The sequence below is a fragment of the Pygocentrus nattereri genome, chromosome 17, assembly GCF_015220715.1.
Source record: "Pygocentrus nattereri isolate fPygNat1 chromosome 17, fPygNat1.pri, whole genome shotgun sequence".
NCBI classification, from domain to species: domain Eukaryota; kingdom Metazoa; phylum Chordata; class Actinopteri; order Characiformes; family Serrasalmidae; genus Pygocentrus; species Pygocentrus nattereri.
The window spans coordinates 20,651,317-20,672,370 of record NC_051227.1 but is presented as its reverse complement, the minus strand read 5'-3'; the positions used below and the strand labels follow the sequence as shown (position 1 = coordinate 20,672,370).

Genomic DNA, 21,054 nt, shown 5'->3' with positions numbered 1-21,054 from the left:
GATGTATGGTGGCTCTGTGGGAAGTGTGGTGGAAGTATAGTGGCCCTGAGAAGCTACTGTGTTTGTGTGTGGCAGTAAGAAGTGGCAGCATGGTCTCAGGGGGCGACTGCACTGACGGACACCAGCAGCAGGCGCGTTCTGCCGAGTCACACCAGGACACGGTGAACACACAGCGCAGCTAATTAAAACCCAGCTGAACTGCTGATTAATAGGGAGAGAGTATTTCATCCTGCCTTTATGTGGGTGGGTGAATTGTCTGGGGGACTCCGGCCATTGAAGAACTGCTTGTGATTAAAGTGATTAGGTACTGGCTATGAAACTTTGAATCAGTTGTAACGGTACTTTTTGTGCTCAATAAATGTAGTGGTTCAACCAGGTTTTATGAGGAAGGAAAAGTTCAAAGGTGTGGATATACTGCTCTCACTAAGAACTAAAACTGCAGACAGAAAAGCCTCAATTCAATCCCAAAGCATTCCCCAGCCAAAAGAACAGAGCACATCTCCATGTTTTTCCCAGCCTGACCATAATGTCTCTCTACTTTTAATCAGTAACTTCATCTGGCATTAGCATGGCATGATTATGGTTGTCCTGATCTGATGCCGGCATAGTTATTTTGAGTTCCTCTATGAACACTTTAAAAAGTGTTATTTCACAATTTATATTTAATCCACACAGCAGAAATTCAGCATACCCTAATGCATATATTAAAAATGAAATAATTTTACTAGGCGTGTCAACAGTATCGGCAGATAAATGCTTAAAAAAGGGTATCGGACCAATGTTTAAACGTGCCTAATATTTTAATGCAAGATTTGATGACAGATTTATTGTGATAATTTGGAATCCTACTGTGCTAAAATGTCTAGACTTTAATAATTTTACTGCATTTGCAACTCTATAGAAATGGTTATATTTCTCCATAACACAAGTTCAAGTCGATTTGATCCAAATTTCTTTTTTCTTATTCAGTGGAATTGGCAGATATGTGCATGAAAATGTTCTGTGTCAGTGCAACTCATTCAACATTTTTAAGGAACCAGTAGCCATAATCATCAGACTGGTCAATCAGATGTATTAAAGTCAATATTAAAAGCAAAGCCAAATAAAAAGCATCTCATGAATAACTTCAATAGGTTTTCTAACATTCATGTACTGTAATGTGCAATGTGTGGCTACGTTACTCACATAAATAATAAACTCGATCAGCCCTGTACTCAATATTCGACTCTGATAGCATCAGGGCCAAAAATCTCAACAGGGACACCCTTAAACATGATTATTGATAAAGGAAAGCAGGAATATTGGATGCTGCATGCCTAAAAATATAAAGCTTTACAATGTTAAGAATAACTGCAGGACTTAAAGAAACTGCTATGCACTTTACTTATCACTTATTGTCTTATTATTGGTGTGACACACTGGGGACAGTGCCTGCTCTGAAACTGACCCTCCTTGTTTACGTACTTTCCCCTCTTTCTTCTTTCTCTTCTTTGCGGTGCATTATAATCTGCAGCCCAGCTCCTCGGCCTCTGGAAGCCTCCTTCTTATCAAAATTGTGGAAGTTGTTCATCGCTCCCATGATGTAGTTCCTGAGAGTGCTGCTGCTCTCTAGCTCTGGGCTGGTTGTGCTGAGTCTGTGCTGCAGCTTCTCATAGACCTTCTTCATCTCTGAATCCAGTCTTCCCACCACATTATTCAGTTCTGTGATCCTGTACCCTACATCTGAGTAATACACCATCAGTATTAAAGCTTATAACCAGTAAATACAGCCATATACAGTACTGTGCAAAAGTCAGAGACCAGCCTTTTTGTATTTCTAGTTAAATGGCCATTAAGTACAAATTCTTCTTTTTTTAGGAGATATTTCTGCAGAGATTGGATATAAAATAATCCACTTACATAAGGCAGGGTTAAATTAAAGGAAAAAGTTGAACGTTTTCAATACTTAGGATTTAAAGAAAATGAGGCTCTTAACAACACTGGAAGACCTGGTAGACCACCAAAACTGTCCCCTTCAGATAAACAAAACTTAAAGCTTTCATCTTTGAGAAATAAGAGAAAAGCTTCATACTTGATTCATGTTTGAAGACAACTCAATGCTTTTTGTCTGAAAGGATGTGTTGCTGTCAAGAACCTGTTGCTGAGAAAAGGAAACTGCAAATCAAAAAGCTGCTGGTGTACTCAGAACAAAGGGCTGACCTCCCCAGAGTCTAGACCTCAACAACATTGAATGGATCGAGATTACTTGGACTGTGAGAAGCAGAAAATGCAACCAACGTCTAAGACTTAGTGGTGTGAACCTGTGCTAAAGGCAAAAAGTGAACATGCTAAACTCTGTTAGTCGCTTTGCAAATTTAAATGTAAACACTGAATTTTAAATTTGGTGGTTGAGGCTCTTGTGTAATTACATGTGATGGCCATTTTGACTGGAAATCAAATAAATTAAGGGTGGTCTCTGACTTCTGCACAGTAGTGTATGAACAGCAATTTAACTATAAAGCCCATGACCTACCATTGTTTTTGGTCTCCTCAAACTCTCGATGTGCTGCTCCAATATAACGCTGCACTAAAGCCTTGATCACCTGCAGACGATATGGCATTCTGCCCTCCCCCTGCCCTTCTCTCTGGTTCAGATTGCTGCCAGACTGATCACAGCAAAAACTCATTAACCTTGAATAGTGAAATTTTAAAAATGGATCATAGGCCTTAACTCTTACCACAGATGTGACTGGAGGATGGTCTGGGCTACCCAAAGTGAGTCTTCGGAAGACACTCCTACACAAAGCACACAAAAAGCTTATCACTAGTGTACCTCATATAATAGACATACATATTGAGAGAATATAAAATTGAGATACTCATTGTCCTGGTCATTGGCACAAATCTAAAACTAAGACATTCTTTCTTAAATGTAGGAAAGCATACCTGCCCCATCAACGTTATTCATTGAATTTGCCTACCTCATCACATGTAATAATGTCTTGTGTGAAGGAATGATATTGAAAGGAACAGGCATCGTGAGGCCTTCTCTGAAATAACTGAGGTAGAGCTTTGAACGAGCAAATTTCCATTCAACATCCGCATCATTCTGGAAAGAGCAGGAACATTCATCATGTAAGAGTAGTGAGAAATTATCATTTTCCTACAGAAATCCTGCAGCAGGCATGCCTTCATGATGTTGACATTTCATGTAATTATAAGGTGAGAATTCAAGCATCTCACCTCAATCTTCTGAAATGAATTAGTTATCATAGCAATGAGCATGTTCAGCAGGACAATGACGATGATCAGGGTGTAAATCCCATACAGTGCTGTACCCACAAACCCAGCTAGGACATAGTCTGACAAGTCCACATAGTCCTGTTTGGACTCCCCAAACATAGTCCAGAAGAGAAAGTTAAAAGTCTCATTGAGCCTGGTGACAAGAGATACATACAGAAAATTGTTTTTTGCTGCACAAGCAGTTTAAATGTTGTCTCTAGGAACTTTAAAACCTCTTGTACCTGCTAAGATGTGGAGACTTTACATATGGAACATATATGTTGTTAATCCCGCACAGAAAAGCAGTTCCAATGATCATCAGGATAAACAGGAACCTGTAAGAGTAAAAGTTTAATAATTGAACTTAAACTAGAGTTACATTACATGTCCAGAAGTTTGAAGACTCCTGCTCATTCACGTTTTATTCTAAAATCAAAGGTTTTAAAGAGTTTCTGCAGTAACAGCCTATAGTGTTCTGGGAACAGTGGAACATTGCTGAGAAGATCTGACTGCATTCAGCCACAAGAACATTAATGAGGTTAGGTACTGATGATGGATGATGAGTTCTGGATCAAAACTACCAATCTAGCGCATCCCAGTTCTACTGCTCTACAGCCAAATGCTGGAGGGCTTAATATCCCTCTAGCTGACGCTGTTCATTGGGCATGTTGAACTTGCAGAGCATCCCATTCTAACGGCATTGCTTTTCTATGGCGATCATACAACAAGTTGTGTGTGCACCTGAACACCTATGTTAGCAATCATTGTACTATAAAGTAGTGAATTCAGAAATTACAATGGTTGAGTGGGGCTTTTGGACAAACAGTTTACTTGTGAGAAATTATTATTTTTCTGCAGAAACCCTGCAGCAGGCATGCCTTCATGGTGTTGTCGATATTTCATGTAATTATAAGGTGAGAATTCAAGCATCTCACCTCAATCTTCTGAAATGAATGTTATCATAGCAATGAGCATGTTCAGCAGGACAATGCTGACGATCAGGGTGTAAATCCCATACAGGCATTTGATCACGGTGTAAATCCCAAATGTGTGAAGCTTAGGCCCATTTCTAAAGATCTCACCTTATCATATCATCAATCATTTTCCCAATGGATATCTGTAGGGTTCCCAGGGATTCATGGGCTGGTAAAATGTAGGCTAAACGTGTGAAGCTTAGCATACTCGTCACAGCAAAGAGAACTTCAGCAATCAGCTGGGGGTCTTCCTGTCTCCAGTTTTCCCGTGCTGCTTATAGTAAAAAAAAAACACACACACACATAAACACACATATATAGGAGCTGTAGTAATGATCCACAGTCATAAAGCTAACAAGGTACAGATAGTTCTAATGTGTCTGGCTGAGCCATGACGCAACACACTATTAAGTATTTTGTTACTGAATGGCATGACTTGGACAACATATTGTTTATTTATGTATTGTATCATATTGTACTCAATATTGTATAAAGCATAACGTCTTATGGCATAATGCTTGAATCTGCTCATACAAAAATTGTAGTACTTAGTTATTCACTGAATACTGTCTGAAAAATGCTCACTGTAGAACCATATGGTCTATGGCCCTATCTGCTGTATCACCTGTGTTGGTGAAATAGTCACACAGGTCCTTTGCACTAGGATCCTGGCAGAGGAAATAGCCTTTTAGCACAATTAAAATGCGCAGTGTGAAGGAAGCCAGGTACATGCTGAGTACCAGCATATCTAAAATGTTCCACCAGTCCAGCAGGTAGGTCCTCAGTCCCTCAATCCACACCTCCTTACACTCGAACCAGAAGAAACCTATGGAGGTAAAATGAACCTGCTAAGGAAATCTGTGACGCTAGAGGAGGTTCCTTTTTTCATGTACTGTATTCACCATTGATGTCTTATAATAAATCCAGGGCATCTCACCAACAACCCAGATCATGTGAAGAGAGTTGTGGAGAATGTATTGTGTGCGGGAAGCAATGTCGTTTCGATAGGTCTCCATGAAGATCGACTCCGCTAAGAGGATTATCAGAAACCACATATAGGAAGCTGAGTGCAGCAGGAACTTAATCACAGGAATCTTCAGAGCTCTACCAATCTGGGAGAGAAACAATGGTAACAATGAGGTACCAATGCAAAGCAAGACTTAACAGGTAATGCAATATAGTCTTTAAAATAAATGTGCCAAATAGGGTTCTTTGAAGAGTTGGAATAGAGCACAAATGCAGACCATTTGGGAGCCCTAAGAAATGGTTTGACAACCATTGCATTAAAGATCCATTTCTGCAAATGAGATATGTATGTGTATGAAGAAAATCAGAAATCTAAATCATATGCTATGCTAATATTATTACAGCACTGGATACAGAAAGATACCAAGACACTATAAATTCCACTCCTATCAGTAGCATTTATAATGTACTGTCATATAGGCACCTAAAGAAAGGCAGAAGATAATAATTGGCCAATAGGAATCATGGGACTGCCCTCTAAGCTCACCCTGGACTTTGGCGCAATCCAGTAGATGAGACACAGCAATGGCATGGTTACAAAGATCCCAAAAGACACCAGCAGTTTCCAAGTTGTCTTGCTGCCCCTCCAGCCTGAGAGACTACCACACCAAATGGAAGACAGCACTTGCTGGCAGATGGGATGAGTCACAAACTAGAGGCGTGAAAGAAACAGTTAAACACTGATGCCTGCTGTCAGTCAAGCTATTTGTGTACTGGCAATGTTAGCGTTAAATCTGCTCTAGGGATCAGATGCTGTAGTCCTCGGTTTTCTCTGCAGTGCTCAAGGTGCTGCTGAATCTGGGGCAAGTTGTGAAAAAAAGTATACTGTGAAAGATGATCCCATGTAAAGTGACAGTTGTTGTTTCTCTGTTGTGTTAGCATCGCTTCTGCAACACACTGGATCTGTGGAATTAGATAGGCTTACTTTCTAGAATTAAAAGGGAAATCCCTTTTGTCTGCCTAAGTAAATAGTTAATGTTTTGAAGAGTTTAATCTGCCTCACAGAAAGCCAGAAAGCTATTACATTAAATAGTCATATCGTCGCTCCAATGAAAAGCAGGTTTTTTGATAAGGTTTTGATCCTAAACATTTAACATTTTTCAAATCAAATCATGGTGAAAATGTTCTTCTCAACTTTTAAAAAAATATTTGGATAGTAATTAACAGAGATATATTTACATTGTAAACATTACAACCCCTGGTTCCTGTAACCAGTATTGTAGGCAACACTTTATTTTGATAGTCCAGTTTAGCTGCTTTGTAGATAGAAGCATCTAAACTTTGTAGATTCAAGTTACATTCAACTAAATATCTACTATATAGACCATAAGTTTCTTTAATGTTAAACCTGGCTCTAATCCTAACCCTAACCTTAAACTCAACCAAAAACCTAAACCCCACCCTCACCCTGGTCCTAGCACTAACCCTAGTCCAAACCCTAACCCAGGCCACTTAACATCAACCCACTCTGAATGAATGTTTACATCTCAAAGATATGATACAGAACATTTAAAAAATGGTGGAATTTTCCTCTAAGCAGATGTGGGTATTTGGCCTAAGTGGTTATACCTACGCAGTTACTTTCGCTTTAAGTAGAGATTTTTATAGTATCTTCAAACAATCATACTTTTACTCAGTTATTTATTTCCTAATTCCTTTTTAATGCAAAATCCTTTTTGACAACAACGACATCTCACAATCATAGTCTGTTATTACAGCAGCGACACTCTACACTTTGCTTTTATATATGAATACCGTTCACTTTACAGACAGGTTAATCCGCTGTATATTACCAATCAGAAACAGTGGTTACCTGTTTTTGGTTGTAGGTGATGGCCAAGCGGATGAGTGCAAGGTTGGGGATCCCCTCCTCAAATGTTTGTTCATCTAGTTCTTCATCGCTGGTCTCTTCACCATAGTTCAGCACAGTGGAGACCTCGCTTTGGTTCCGGCACATTCCCAGCAGCTCCACAGCATACTCCTGACACAGCTGCTCCAGAGCCAGGTACTGCGGCTGAGGAACACAGAGAAACTGTCTGAGTGAATCCCTGCTGTTAATATCTGCACTACTGTTCAAAAGTTTGGAATCAGCGTTTTCAATAATATTAAAGCATGAGTATAATATTTTAGTTTTGTGTGATTTTGCATGTTTCCAATAAAAATCTGTAGCAAAGACGTAGGAAGCTAGGAAGCTGTGAAAATGAGAAATCCAAGAAGAAAGAGGAAAAAACAAGACCAAGAAAAGAAAAAGAAAGAACAACACCAAGAAGGAAGAACACCCAAAGGAACAAAAAGAAAAAAGAAAGAGAAAGAACTCCAAGAAGAAAATGAAGGAGAAACAAGACAAAACAAGAAGACCAAGAAAAGAGAAGACCAAAAAGAAAGTTAAAAAAGGAAGAAAACAATGAAGAGAAATGAAGAAGAAGAATGAAATTGATATCAGAAGGTTGTACTGAGTTGTAGATGAGTCAAACGATTAAGAAAGTTGTATACTATCAAGAAAATACTTAACATGAATGTTTCGCATTTCAAAAGTGCTAATCAAATTTCAAAAAAGCAAATCATTACAGCATCATTTACATAATTATTATTATTACCAATGAATGGCTTCTTGTTGTTGAAATGTTGAATCATATATCTAGATTTGAATATATGCTGTAGAAGTCACTATTGTTTATGAAATAACAAAACCTGTTGATGTCTGAACACTAGTATAATATATACGTTAGTTGTGGGAAGTTGAATTGATCATCTGATTTAACCTTAGTGAACCTGTTTAGCCAGACAAGGGCCTTTAACACACTTCTTTAACATTTGCTTATTCCAGAATGGATTATATGTCCTCATGTCAGTTCATCCGATATGTTGTCTTTTCAGTCAGCTGTAGTACACTCAGTATAACAAGGTGTATTTTAAACTTACTTTAAATTCCTGTTCCTTCTTGGACAGCTTATGCAGTTCAGAGCTCAGGTGGAAGGCACGCAGTATGGCATCCTCCGAGGTGATTGACAGGTAGGCACGGCTGGCAATGCCTCGGTACGTGTTGATGCGAGAAAGAGAGAACTTGAGCAGGTCATACTGGCGGGCATTCCTGCACTCCAGACAACTACAGGAGATGGGGTGAGGTGGGGAGATGACATGGCCTCTCTGAGTGAGCAAAATTACAATCTCGTACAAGTCTTCCTGACAAGCCAGTGTGAGAGGGGTCACTCCAGGAGCGAACTGAGAGGCATCGATGGAGCTGTCAAAGATAGCCGTAGAGAAGGAGCGCACATCCATCTTGTTGCCTTTTTCCTGATCCAGGCGGTCCAAAAGCAGTTTGACCACCCGTGGTTGATTAGTATCCACTGCCACCAGCAAAGCTTCATGGATCTGCCGGAAATCAAACTTGACGCCCCGCAGAAGGGCAGCCATGGTCTCCTCGCTGCCCAGTCTGATGGAGAGGTTCAGAGCTTCCCTCCACAGGCGATCCTCAGAGTCATCCAGCTGGCGTATAATGCCTTCCCCTCCATAAAGCAAGCTTTCCACCAAGGCCATGTTGCTCTCCTGGATGGCTGAGATCAATTCATGTGGAAAGTGAATCTTCTTGTTAACAATCTCTCGCCACTGCTCAGACTGTAAAGATGAACAAATAACTTGAAGCAACATAGACCACTAAAACATCCCCTTAAATTTGAAGTGGTTCTATCTGGTCCAGTTACGATTTACTGTGTAGTTCACAAAACACAAATTGCTTTTAGTCAAAATGCATGATAAACTTTTGAAATGGTTCAAATGCGTCAATAAAGGAGAATTCTGCAGATTTTTCAACATTTTTTACATAATTTAATTATTAAGATTGACTTAATACGTTGTTTGCTGTGAAATGTGCCATTTTAGAGAAATATGCCAAGTCAGAATTTGAATCACAACAGCGAATGTCTGTAGCATTTATTCCCTCCAAAAGCTACCTCACAGTTAAGGCCATGAGATGAATTGTCTACAAATATAAGCATGATGCCTAATACATTGCTTTGCAGTAGCTTTGAGAATGCTTTGGCCTAAATGTGCTTTCAAAATACATTTATGGGAGTGGAACATGAAGGGCACTTTTTCTTGCAAATTTACCAGAATTTTATTTTACATGAAGGTCCATGTGATTTTATTTTCCATGTAGGTTCAAATGAAGGTTTCACATGAAGGTTTACTGGCCATTTTGGATAATAAATAATGGGTGGCACTTGCAATGTAGACACTGCAACCAGTTGCCTATCAACACTAAAAGAAATCCTTGTCAGTAAGTTTTACTACAATTCACACCAAGTTTCACACCAAACCACTCTGAATGACTTTTAATAATTTTGAATATTTAAAAATTTATGGAATTCTCCTTTAACTTTACAGTGTATTTTCCAAAGTAAAGTGTCTGAAACAAAAAGATCTACTATGGTTTGGGCTGCAACTTACATTTAAAAAATGGTTATAGTAAACTATTTTCTAATATTTTTGATGAGAGAGGCTCACTTACTGTGAGTTTTTCCATCTTCTCAGGTGAGTAGTCTCCTCTTAGAAAGCTTGCTGAGATCCTATAGAGCGTCAGCCGAGGAACAACCCTAGTTTACCTTCAGAGAAAGCCAGGTGTGGCTGGCACACCTGCAGCTGGCGTAGTGAGTTGGCAATTCCAGCCAGCTCTGTTTTTGTGTCTGTGGGGAATTCGTCCCATTCTGGTCTTCTCCCCTAGGCAGATCCTGTAACCACTTAATACTACAGAATTGGTCCCTGAGGAGAAGCCTCATTAGCACCAGGTACATTTAAACCTCATAAGAGTCATTACCTTCCTTCTCTGCGTGGTATTTCCATGTTTTATAGGAGAATCTGCCACGTTCTTTTTAAGCGTAACAGTAACATTTTCAAGTGGTCCTTTGTAAATGATTAATAAACTCTTAACAGATTGTCAGTAACACATCAGCAACATAGTGAAATAGGAGTAGTGAAGCATCTGAATACACTAAAGTAAATATATTAAAGATGTTCTGTTGATACATTACTTACATTAAGTAGATGTATTGTTAATGTTACTTCTATTACACAAAATCTAACCCTACCCAACCCTATCCAAAACCTGACCCTAAGCCTGGCCCTATTCTTAACCCTAACCTTAACCTCAATCCAAAACCTAATCCTAACTCTTGTATGTTTTTGACATGTTTCATCTAAAACTAACCACTCAAAATAAAGTGTCTCCTGTGTAATAACACATTTTTATGCCATAAAACTATATTTAGAAAAAGGGAGTACCTGTGAATAACCTTCATTGTGCCACATAACAAGCCTTACTCATATCTGTAACCCAACACAGCACATCATAAAAATATATTACATTAGTGACTATGACCAAAATTTGTCTGTCTGTGACTCATTGGTTAAAGAACAATTCCACTGATTTTTCTAAAGTTTGATATAATTTAATCATTAAAATGTAAAGTAAGTTATTCAGAGAGGTCTATTGTGAAATGTGCCATTCCACAGTGACTTAGTCAGAATTATTCACAGCAGGGGTGATAGGAACCCAACGTCCATGAAAACAAAATAAAGTGTTGCCCTCTTGTTTTTTTTAAGTATTATTTTACATCTATGGTGGAAAATTGCAAGGTGCTGTAAGGCAAAATAGGTACCCTTGGTTCCTTTATAAGACCCACTTTTCCCTACAGTGCACTGTTTTACATCAAATCACTCTAATTGACTTTGATACATTTTTCATTTTCCTTTAAAAGAAATACAGCATTTCTTTTAGCTTAATCAGTATCTGACACATCCATACAATGTGGTTAATAACCATATACAATAATTATTTACTGTATACAATAGGAAACCTATTGATTTTAAACAAACCTAGAGGTGGTAAACAGAGATGAGGTGTAAAAATTCTGAAGTATTCCTGTAAATTATTGAGAGAATTAGTGTGCATTGACTGTTTATGCTATAATGACTAAGGTGCAGTTAAATATAAGACACTTACATAATACTTTTTTTTTTTTCATAATAGTCACCAAAACCATCATTTTGTAAAGTTAATTGTTAAACATAAAGCTATTCAGTTATAGGAAATTACCTCTGTGGTGAAGCCCAACAAATCCTTTTGAAGCCTAAACTCTTCTGGATGCTGAGATTAGAAAATCCACAGCTGAGGACGTTTTAATCAACTCTCTCCTTAGACTCGCATAACATTTTCTGCACACTCCACATAATTTCTTTTGAACTGATGAGCTTATGTACTTTAATTCCACTTTAACTGTGGATCTATAGATGCTTTGTTCTTTTTTTCTTATTTTGTCCTTTAAACTCAGGGCTCATTGTTCCATAAATACAAAAAAGAAAGAGTTCTCCTTAAAAGCCACCAAGCCACTGCTTCTCTCCCACCTCAGTTGTCATATTAATCAATTGATCATGACCTTTTGGCACATTTTACCAGTCTCATTTTGAGAAGTACACTTCATGTCCTCTAGAATGTGGCAAATTAATTACGCAGATGGACTCTCGCGGCCCTGTCAGACTCCCTCTGGAAAGAGGCTCTACCACTGCCGCACTGCACTTCCTTTGCAATTCTAATGAGCGGCCATTCATCAGGCCCTGATGGCTGGACATTTCACTCACTGTATAAATCTGCTGATAATATCAAAAACATGTGCTCGCTGTTACATTCTTCTGCTGATTATGATATAACTGTCCATCACGTCTGTATAAAGTTATTAAAATAAATATGTGGTACAGTGCCCAGACGTTCCAACAGGTGGATTTATTGATTTGCACACTTCTATGGATCCTTTACAGTTACGGTGACAAGTTTGTCCACTAGATGATTTGCATTCATTAAAGCAGCTCACTGATTAGTTTACATTCACTAGCTCTGCTCTTTCCTGAGCCAAAGGGAAATCATTATAAATGATGAAGTATCTAAATTGTGGGTCCTGTGTTTGGCCTATGGCTTATGATTTTTAGCAATAACTAAAGCTTATTGAAGAATTGATTCAGTGGTCTTGTTGCCATCATCTTAACTATGTGTAATTACTTTATATTTTGATTTACATGGCACCTCGGGGAAGGGTAATTGGATAGGCTCTCCATTACCCATAAATGAAATGGCAGGGTAACAGTGAGAGGGGTGAAATGAAGTTAGTTTTAAATATATGAGAGTAGACTGTAGAGCATTATGCCCCACCAGTACATGAAAACACTATGGTAGTCCATTATATACAATTATTGACATATTCAAATGTATTAAAGTTACTGTCTGGAGATGAAACACAACCCACAGAGAACTGTACTGATCCATAAAGAAGAATTAAGTTTTATAAGGATTGCAATGTTGTTTCTCATTCTTAAACCTAAAGGTGCTCTGATGTGATGTCATAGAAAATTCCTTTTGGTTCCCTAAAAGGCTGGAGCCAGTCGACTAACGTATCGGCAGTTGCCAATAGTTTTCGTCTAATTTGTTGGACAAAAAATGTGATAGTACAATAATTTGTTTGGTTTTCAAAGATAAAGTTTTGGGGGTCTTTAATTCATGCTTTCTAAGGGATAATATAGTGGTTACTTTAAGGTAGAAGCCCTTTTCCTTTTATTTTGCTCAGACAGTTAAAGTAATATGAGAAATATACTCTGTTAGTGATTTTTTTTACATAATTTTCTATAAGTTGAAGTGAATCCTTACATATTTTGTTAAATAAATTAAAATAATAGGCTTTGAGAATAACATCATAATACTTTGAGAATACAGTCGTATTATTTCGATAATGCAGTAGGCTTTCCTCTTTCCACTTCTCTCAGCAAGGTTCTGGATAGTGTTAGGATGCAAGCAGCTCTCCTTGACAAAAGCTCTTGAGGAATAGATCTATTCTGAGGTCTTCTCTCTTGTCATTGTGTGTCTCTAAACATGACGTTCTCTCTCTTCTCAGCCATCTCAATTTTGTGCATCACTCCTTAGTGTTGTTTCTTTATGTATTGTTTGCTTCTTCTTGCTCACCCAGTGGTTGATTTGTGCAATGTCATGGGCATTGATGAAGGCAGCCAGTCTGATCTGCAGTTTTGGTCTTGGCTCTTCAAGCAGTGGAACGGCGTCTCTTCCTTTTATGCCGATGATGTCAAGATCTCAGACTTTTCTCGCTTTATTTATTGATACCGGTCCATCGGTTGGTTTTGGGGGGTGTTTCCAAGGGCATGACTTGCAGAGAAGTGGCCACTTGAGTTCTCTACATTTACCCTTCTATCCGCTTTCACAACACTCTACAGAATTTAGCACTAGTGATCCATAGGGTGTGGAAACGTATCAATATATTTGGCGACGACACATCTGTGGTTGCCATTATTAATAAAGGAGGCTCGATGTCTCACACTATCATGTCTTTCCCCAGACATTTAACATTCCCCAGACATTAGCGATTGTTTCTTTATAACTTTATTATTAAAGCTGAACATATGCCAGGTCACTATAATGCTGTTGCTGGCACACTCTCTCGATCTTGTTCACAGGAGTTAAGACATCTCTGCCCACTGGACAACAAGGATCCAACACCTTGCCCTCCTTTTCCCCTATTAAGTTTGGACTAAAGAGCTATTATAAAATCTTACTAGATTCAGCTAAATATTATAGAACAAAAGCTTTAATCCCTTTGACTCTTAAAGCCTATAACTCTATGAGGTCTTGATTTATATTGTTCTGTTTTTTTCTGTACAGATTCCAGTTTTCCCCATCCTTGTAACCACAGTTTGTACATTTATTGTTCACAATTATTGAACTTGCAACCTTAAAACCATTTCAATTTGTAGGATGTTAGCAGGTATTCAGTTTCATGTTAGATGTAATGACCCTGGTTATCCCAGTTTTTTTTTCCAACAATGCCATTGTCTTGGTTCTTAAAGGTTTACTTTATCTCCACCAATAGATTAAGATAAAAGTTTACCAGTAGCTCCAGAAACACTGCAGATGCCAGACTCCACTCTGTGTGAAGGGCTTACAGACCTTAAATCAAATCAAATTTATTTGTATGGCACTTTTTACAACTGATGTTGTCATAAAGCAGCTTCACAGAATTCTAGTAAAGACAAAGTTTTAACATGAAATGTAAAACCCCCAGGTGAGCAAGCCAGGGGTGACAGTGGCAAGGAAAAACTCCGTCAGAGCTGAGGAACAAACCTTGGCAGCAACCAAGGCTCACAAGGGGGGACCCATCCAAGTCTGGTCTTAAACACTCTAGGCGGGGCTGTTTTTCTCAGGGTTTTTTATTGTTTCATGACTCCAAGGGGATTTCACTTGTGACATGCAGCTGTTCAATCCAGGGGGTACTCATGCTGTCTGATATACGTTTCTCACTTCATTTTTTACTATCACTCTTTAAAGTCCGTTTTAGAGTGTTTAAGAATCAGGTGTTTCTCTTAATCTTCAGACTAAATACCTCTCTCAATCCTTACTCCTCTATGACCCTCAACTCACCTCTCTTTATTAAAAATCAGGCTTTCTACAATCTTAGCAAAAATGATTCTATATACAGTATGTTTCCAAAGGTATTCACTTACCCATCCAAATCGTTGAATTCAGGTGTTCCAATCACTTCCATGGCCACAGGTGTATGAAACAAAGCACCTAGGCCTGCAGACTGCTTCAACAAACATTTGTGAAAGAACAGGTCACTCTCAGGACCTCAGTGAATTCCAGTGTGGTACCATGATAGGATACCACCTGTGAAACAAGTCCAGTCGTGAAATTTCCTCACTACTAAATATTCCACAGTCAACTGTCAGTGGTATTATAACATAAAGTGGAAGCAATTGGGAATGACAGCAACTCAGCCATGAAGTGGTAGGCCACGTAAAATGACAGAGCGGGGTCAGCGGATGCTGAGGCACATAGTGTGCAGAGGTCGCCAACTTTCTGCAGAGTCAGTCAAACACTACAGACCTCCAAACTTCATGTGGCCTTCAAATTAGCTCAAAAACAGCGTAGAGAGCTTCATGGAATGGGTTTCCATGGCCGAGCAGCTGCATCCAAGCCTTACATCAGCAAGCGCAACGCAAAGCATCGAACACAGTGGTGTAAAGTACCGCCACTGGACTCTAGGTTTGGCAATCGCCAGGAAAACTGTACTTGTCTGACTGCATTGTGCCAAGTGTAAAGTTTGGTGGAGGGGGGATTATGGTGTGGGGTTGTTTTTCAGGAGTTGGGCTTGGCCCCTTAGTTCCAGTGAAAAGAACTCTTGAGATTTTGGACAATTTCGTGCTCCCAACTTTGTGGGAACAGTTTGGGGACGGCCCCTTCCTGTTCCAACATGACTAGGCACCAGTGAACAAAGCAAGGTCCATAAAGACATGGATGAGCGAGTTTGGTGTGGAAGAACTTGACTGGCCTGCACAGAGTCCTGACCTCAACCCTATAGAACACCTTTGGGATGAATTAGAGCAGAGACTACAAACCAGGCCTTCTCGTCCAACATCAGTGTCTGACCTCACAAATGCGCTTTAGGAAGAATGGTCAAAAATTCCCATAAACACACTCCTAAACCTTGAGGAAAGCCTTCCCAGAAGAGCTGAAGCTGTTATAGCTGCAAAGGGTGGGATGACATCATATTAAACCCTATGGATTAAGAATGGGGTGTCACTCAAGTTCATATGCGTGTGAAGGCAGTCGAGCAAATACTTTTGGCAATATAGTGTAGTACCAAAAAAGGGTTCTTTGGCTTGGAACAATATTGGAAGCCTTTTTGGTGCTATATAGAACCCTTTTCAAAAGAACCATCTACAACACATTCTCCATCACTCTGAAGAACCTTTTCATGATGCAAAGAACTCTTTAATCATGCAAAGCGTTCCTCGAGCATTCGTGGTTCTATATAGCACCATTTTTTCCGTGAAGAGTCCTTGCTCTCAAAATCACTTAGCATAGAAACAAGGACATGGTCATAATGTTATGCCTGATTGGTCTATATTCATGAACACTCAAAGAACCCTTTGTGTGATTAAAGGGTTCCTTGTATCATGAAAGGGTTCTTCAGACTGATGGAGAATGTGCTGTAGATGATTCTATATAGAACCTGTTTGAATTTTATATATACATAAATATATACATAGCACCCTTTCCTTGAGAAAATGCAGTGCATGTATAGACCCCTGACCCAAGCTATTGCAAGGCATGTGTAGGCCTGTAGCCTAGCCCAGGGAACATAGTGCATGTGATATGCTGATATGTCTTTTTAATAATATGCCATGTGTTTCTTTTCAGACTACTTGATCAAGGTAAAGCCTTCTCTGAAGGGTAACTATTATCTCTTATAATCTTTGGGGTAGGCTTTGCCTTTTCTTCCGTGGAGAAAAAAGACAATATTCTTAGTACAGCAATTGCGCTAAAATGGTAGTGGCATGCTGTGGTGCTGTTATCCAGCCAACAGAAGAAATCATTTCTTTACACAACATAAAATAAGATCTGAAATCATTCCAATCCTAAGTGTCAGAAACTCACCACAGCTACTGTACACATACAAGGTGTACCAACTTGGTTAGTATGTCTAATTAAAAAGTGGCCAGTAAGGGTATGTTTTCACAGTAATCTGCTTTTGATATTTATCAAAATGATTATTATTACACTTGGGATTTTGTTGCACAACGTCCCTGTTGTCCTTCTTCCAGCTGGAGATTTATCACTGCATCTATTTAAATTGTACCATAGAATTTTACCTGCTGAGTTCAAAAAGTGCAAGACACCATATCCAAACGTATCCAGACACCCTTTCTGATTAGTAAATACAGCTACTTTAAGGCACACTCATTGCTGACAAGGGTGTTCAGTTGCACACACAGCTTGCATCTCCATAGAAAATCAATATAAGAGAAACAGAACAATGCTGGAGCAGTCACATGAGCCACACCATGCCCAATGCCAAGTGTTGGCTAGAAGGGTATAAAGTCCCCCAGCAGTGCAACTGGAGTGATTGATCTCCATCCAATAACTTAGGGATGAGTTGGAGTGATCCAGAACTAGTCATCAAACATCAGTACCTGACTTCATTAATGCTCTTTAGGCTGAACGCAACCAAATCCTTACAGCAATGTTCCAAGGCTAAGTGTAAAGTCTTACCACATAAATAGAGGCTGTTACTGCAGCAAAGGGAGACAAACTCTCTATTAATACCCTTGAATGCAGAAGAATTGTTGGATGAGTAGGTGTCTACAAACTTTTGGATATACAGTGCAGAACATGATATAGTTGGCATGATTTACCATTCTACTACACTGGTTCAGTCAGAGCTGAAAACATGTTTTGGACTTTCAACTGACTTGGACACTGTCTCATTCAACACCCCTGATTCAGTCCTCAGTTTGACATGTCTGTTCTGTCTCTTAATTATGTTATTGTTAATAAAATAAATAGTCCAAACAAACATCTAAACTCTTGAACACTACTGAAACCTTACCAAATGTTTTGATAGTGATAATTTTAGCTCAGTTTGAATATAATTTTTAAAAGCTGACCAGTATATCACTAGCAAACACAGCTTTGAACACATAAAATCCTAATATTTTTCACTAAAAACAAAAGTTGACTTAATTGAAGAAAACATATTTTGGTCATGACGATTCTAAACACTAACTGCCCACCATGTGGCTGCTCACCCATGAGGGACAGGGATGCAGTCTGACTTTCCGGTCTAAAATGCAGGGGTGTTACTAAACTAGTGTTTCGGTGAAAGCACTACAGCATTTTTGGTCAGCATTTTTTTAATTATTTAATTTAAAATTATACTCATGATGTCTAAATCTTTCAACTTCATTTTAATAGACATTATGTCTTGTTATTTTACAAGATAAAATGACAAAAAGCAAGTTGAAATTTAGGGGTTAGGGACAGACACCTTCAATAGATCATAACATAAGCCTATGTCTATATGTCTATAATAATAATAATAATAATAATAATAATAATAATAATAATAATTGTCACGATTGGCCCCTCCCAGTCCTCCATGTGCTTTTGTTTTGCTTCCTTGTTTTTTCCCAGTCCTGCTCCCTTGTTTCCAGACCCTTAATTGTACCACCTGTGTTTATCACCTGTGTCTTATTAACCTTCGTTGTCTCTGTATTTAAGCCCTGTGTTTTTCCCTAGTTGTTTGCTGGTCTTTTTAGTGTATTCTTTGTAGTGTATCATATCGATTGGTGTTTGTTCTTCTGACTTCCGTTGTGCATTTAGTCTGTGTTTCTTTCATCATTTCTGTTTCCTGATCTCTCCGTGTTGGTTCTCTGACCCTGGACTGTTTTAACCCTGACTCTGGATTTGGTCCTATTAAATCTCGCTTCTCTTCGCATATGCGCCCGCCTCATCATCGCTCCTCGGCGTTACAATAATAATCATAACAATCGTAATAGTAATAGGTTCTAAATAATGAATTTTTATTTATTTATTTATTTTTGGTACCACAGTTTGAATTAATTCAGTAATAGTGATTTAGAAGGTACTGAATTTTGGTGCCATAGAGTTAGTGATGAGACCATAAACAAAAACCATTTTGAATGTATAATGTATGTGAGGAGACTAATGTTACCCTTCTGTTAGTAAGAGATGCTCCAGTTGTCAGAGTCTGCAGTTTGAGCTAACTCAGATTGCATGATTAATGAGGGGAACAATATTCATGACTAAGCCAGTCCTTAGCTCTAACAGGTTTGTTTGTCTAAGTACTTCCACAAACCAGACACTTAGACTACATGAGCATTCTGATTATGGTCCATTACTCTCCACCACACTGCACCTTCTACTATATTGTGAAAACTTTAGTTTTAATATGCACTGGAGCCTGTCTCTTGTCTTCTGTGTATGCTGGCCACTCTCTTTTTAAGCCAGTTGCATTTTAGAGCAGTGCAGTGGCTTAAAGTGCAATGTTTGTGTATTAAATATATTACACGTAAGTTCATTTGAGAGGTGGTGGGGCGAGTGAAAATGAGCACCAATGAATGTGGCAGAAGCAGTGCAATAGTGAGGAATGCATAATCAAATCACTCTCATTAAGTCTGTTGAAATGACAGAGGCTTTTACTTCACTTGTATTACCAGGAATACAGCACTCCTATGACAATCTGCATTATCGAGGCAATTTATCTCCTCCTCTCTCTCTCTCTCTCTCTCTCTCTCTCTCTCTCTCTCTCTCTCTCTCTCTCTCTCTCTCTCTCTCTCTCTCTCTCTCTCTCTCTCTCTCTCTCTCTCTCTCTCTCTCTCTCTCTCTCTCTCTCTATTGCTCTCGCTCTCTCCAGCTCTCTCTCTCTTGGTCACACTCCCTCTATTTCACTCCCTCGTGGTGCAGAAGAGCTGAGCTTGGTTAGGAGGCAGACTGTTCTGCCAGTTGTGTGAATGGGCAGGAATTCTAAGCATCTTTAGACAGTTTGGAGCACATCTCTTCCCAGCAAGCTGGAAATACAGCAGTGTTTATCAGCCTGTGGTGCAACTGCCCACTGATAAAGGTAAGCTGACCATTATTGTGCGTGTGTATGTGTGTGGTTACAAGACTGGCACATGTTAAATAGGTAGCAGTTCTGATCATAGAGTGAAGATTTTACACCTGCATATGGGTCATAGCACCATATTCTGACCTGCATGGTGTATACAGACACAATAGGTGAGATTAAACAAAAAGAGATCAGAATAAGTTTAACTTCACCAAGTTTGTTACATATTGGAGGAATCAGTGAGTGTGCCCAGTTTTGATATACTAAACAGAAGAGAGTATGCAGGAATGTAACAAACATGATATATTAACTGAGGACACATTAACCAATGATTTTGTGGGTTTGTGTGCTACAACCCCAATTCCAATGAAGTTGGGACATTGTGTAAAACATAGATAAAAACTATATATCTATGACTGAGATATGTAAATTACCGCTGGTCGGATTGGCTGCCCTGTGTTGTGCCTCATTTAAACAGCATTCCAGATGGAAACCCATCATAACTTCAGCCTGAATGGGTGGGGTGAATCTTCAGTGGGCTGAACAGGCAGATATTTGTAAACACTAAGGTTCTTGTGATGACACAAAAACAATAAATTCTAGATGGGATGTTTCCATCAAGAGTTTCCAAAAACAAAAGTTACAAAAACAAATTCAAAGATGAAGTAAAAAGATATAGAGAAAGGGGGCACCTCACAACCATGTAAGACCTGGTAGACCACTAAAACAGTCAGAAGAAAATCAAGCTCCACTCTTGCTTTAGACCTGAACAAATCCACAGGTGTTTCTGTCTAATCCTTCCACTATGAGAAGACAACTCAACAGGACGAGTCTGTAAGGATGAGTAGCTGACAAGAAGCCCTTACTGACAAAAGAAATGGACTTAAGAAGATATCAAAAAAAAAGAAGCTGCTGGTGTTCTCAGAACAATGGACTGACCACCCCAGAGTCCAGACCTCAACATCACTGAATGTGTTTGGGATTATTAGGATCATGAGAGGCAGAAATTTCATTTCTGACTTTAAGACTAAACTTTGGAGGTTTCGAAAAATGTCTACACAGATTTCTTTGAAAAAAACTGAAAGCAAGTCTCCTGAAAAGAATTGGAAGCTTTAACAAAAGCAAAGGCTGGACACAGTCAATACAAATAAATAAATAAATAAATAATAATCTTTTTAAGGATGTTAATGTAATTAATGTCATATGAATATAGTGATACACTCATACATTATACATTAAGGTACAAATGAAAACTAGACTATCAGTACACATTGTAACCATTCTTTGCTTTCACTTATTACAGAAAAAATTCTGAAAAAGCATCCAATATAAAA

At 38.8% G+C, this 21,054-nt stretch overlaps 2 protein-coding genes across 2 annotated transcripts in view; one reads left to right on the top strand and one right to left on the bottom strand.

Annotated features, from left to right (window-relative positions):
• Nucleotides 1-1,456: 1,456 nt before the first annotated feature.
• Nucleotides 1,457-9,783, bottom strand: trpc2a (transient receptor potential cation channel subfamily C member 2a). Its single transcript, XM_017707163.1, has 13 exons — nucleotides 9,769-9,783; nucleotides 8,184-8,876; nucleotides 7,075-7,275; nucleotides 5,749-5,913; nucleotides 5,173-5,347; nucleotides 4,861-5,061; nucleotides 4,344-4,506; nucleotides 3,504-3,596; nucleotides 3,223-3,415; nucleotides 2,961-3,088; nucleotides 2,718-2,775; nucleotides 2,513-2,645; nucleotides 1,457-1,722 (listed from the first exon to the last, which is right to left on the bottom strand). The coding sequence occupies exons 1-13, from the start codon at nucleotides 9,781-9,783 to the stop codon at nucleotides 1,457-1,459; spliced, it is 2,484 nt and encodes an 827-aa protein (XP_017562652.1).
• A 9,828-nt stretch (nucleotides 9,784-19,611) lies between these two features.
• Nucleotides 19,612-21,054, top strand: part of robo2 (roundabout, axon guidance receptor, homolog 2 (Drosophila)) — a 608,847-nt gene continuing 607,404 nt past the window's right edge. Inside the window, exon 1 of the mRNA XM_037546536.1 lies at nucleotides 19,612-19,735. The gene's annotated coding sequence lies outside the window, so the exon portion shown is untranslated. The remainder of the gene's footprint in view (nucleotides 19,736-21,054) is intronic.

Excerpts from the sequence above, each read along its gene's own strand:
- trpc2a (XM_017707163.1), bottom strand. Across the intron at positions 5,914-7,074 it reads TCACCTACAACCAAAAACAG|TTTGTGACTCATCCCATCTG; the intron begins GTAACCACTGTT and ends TCACGCCTCTAG. Across the intron at positions 2,776-2,960 it reads ACATTATTACATGTGATGAG|GAGTGTCTTCCGAAGACTCA; the intron begins GTAGGCAAATTC and ends TGCTTTGTGTAG.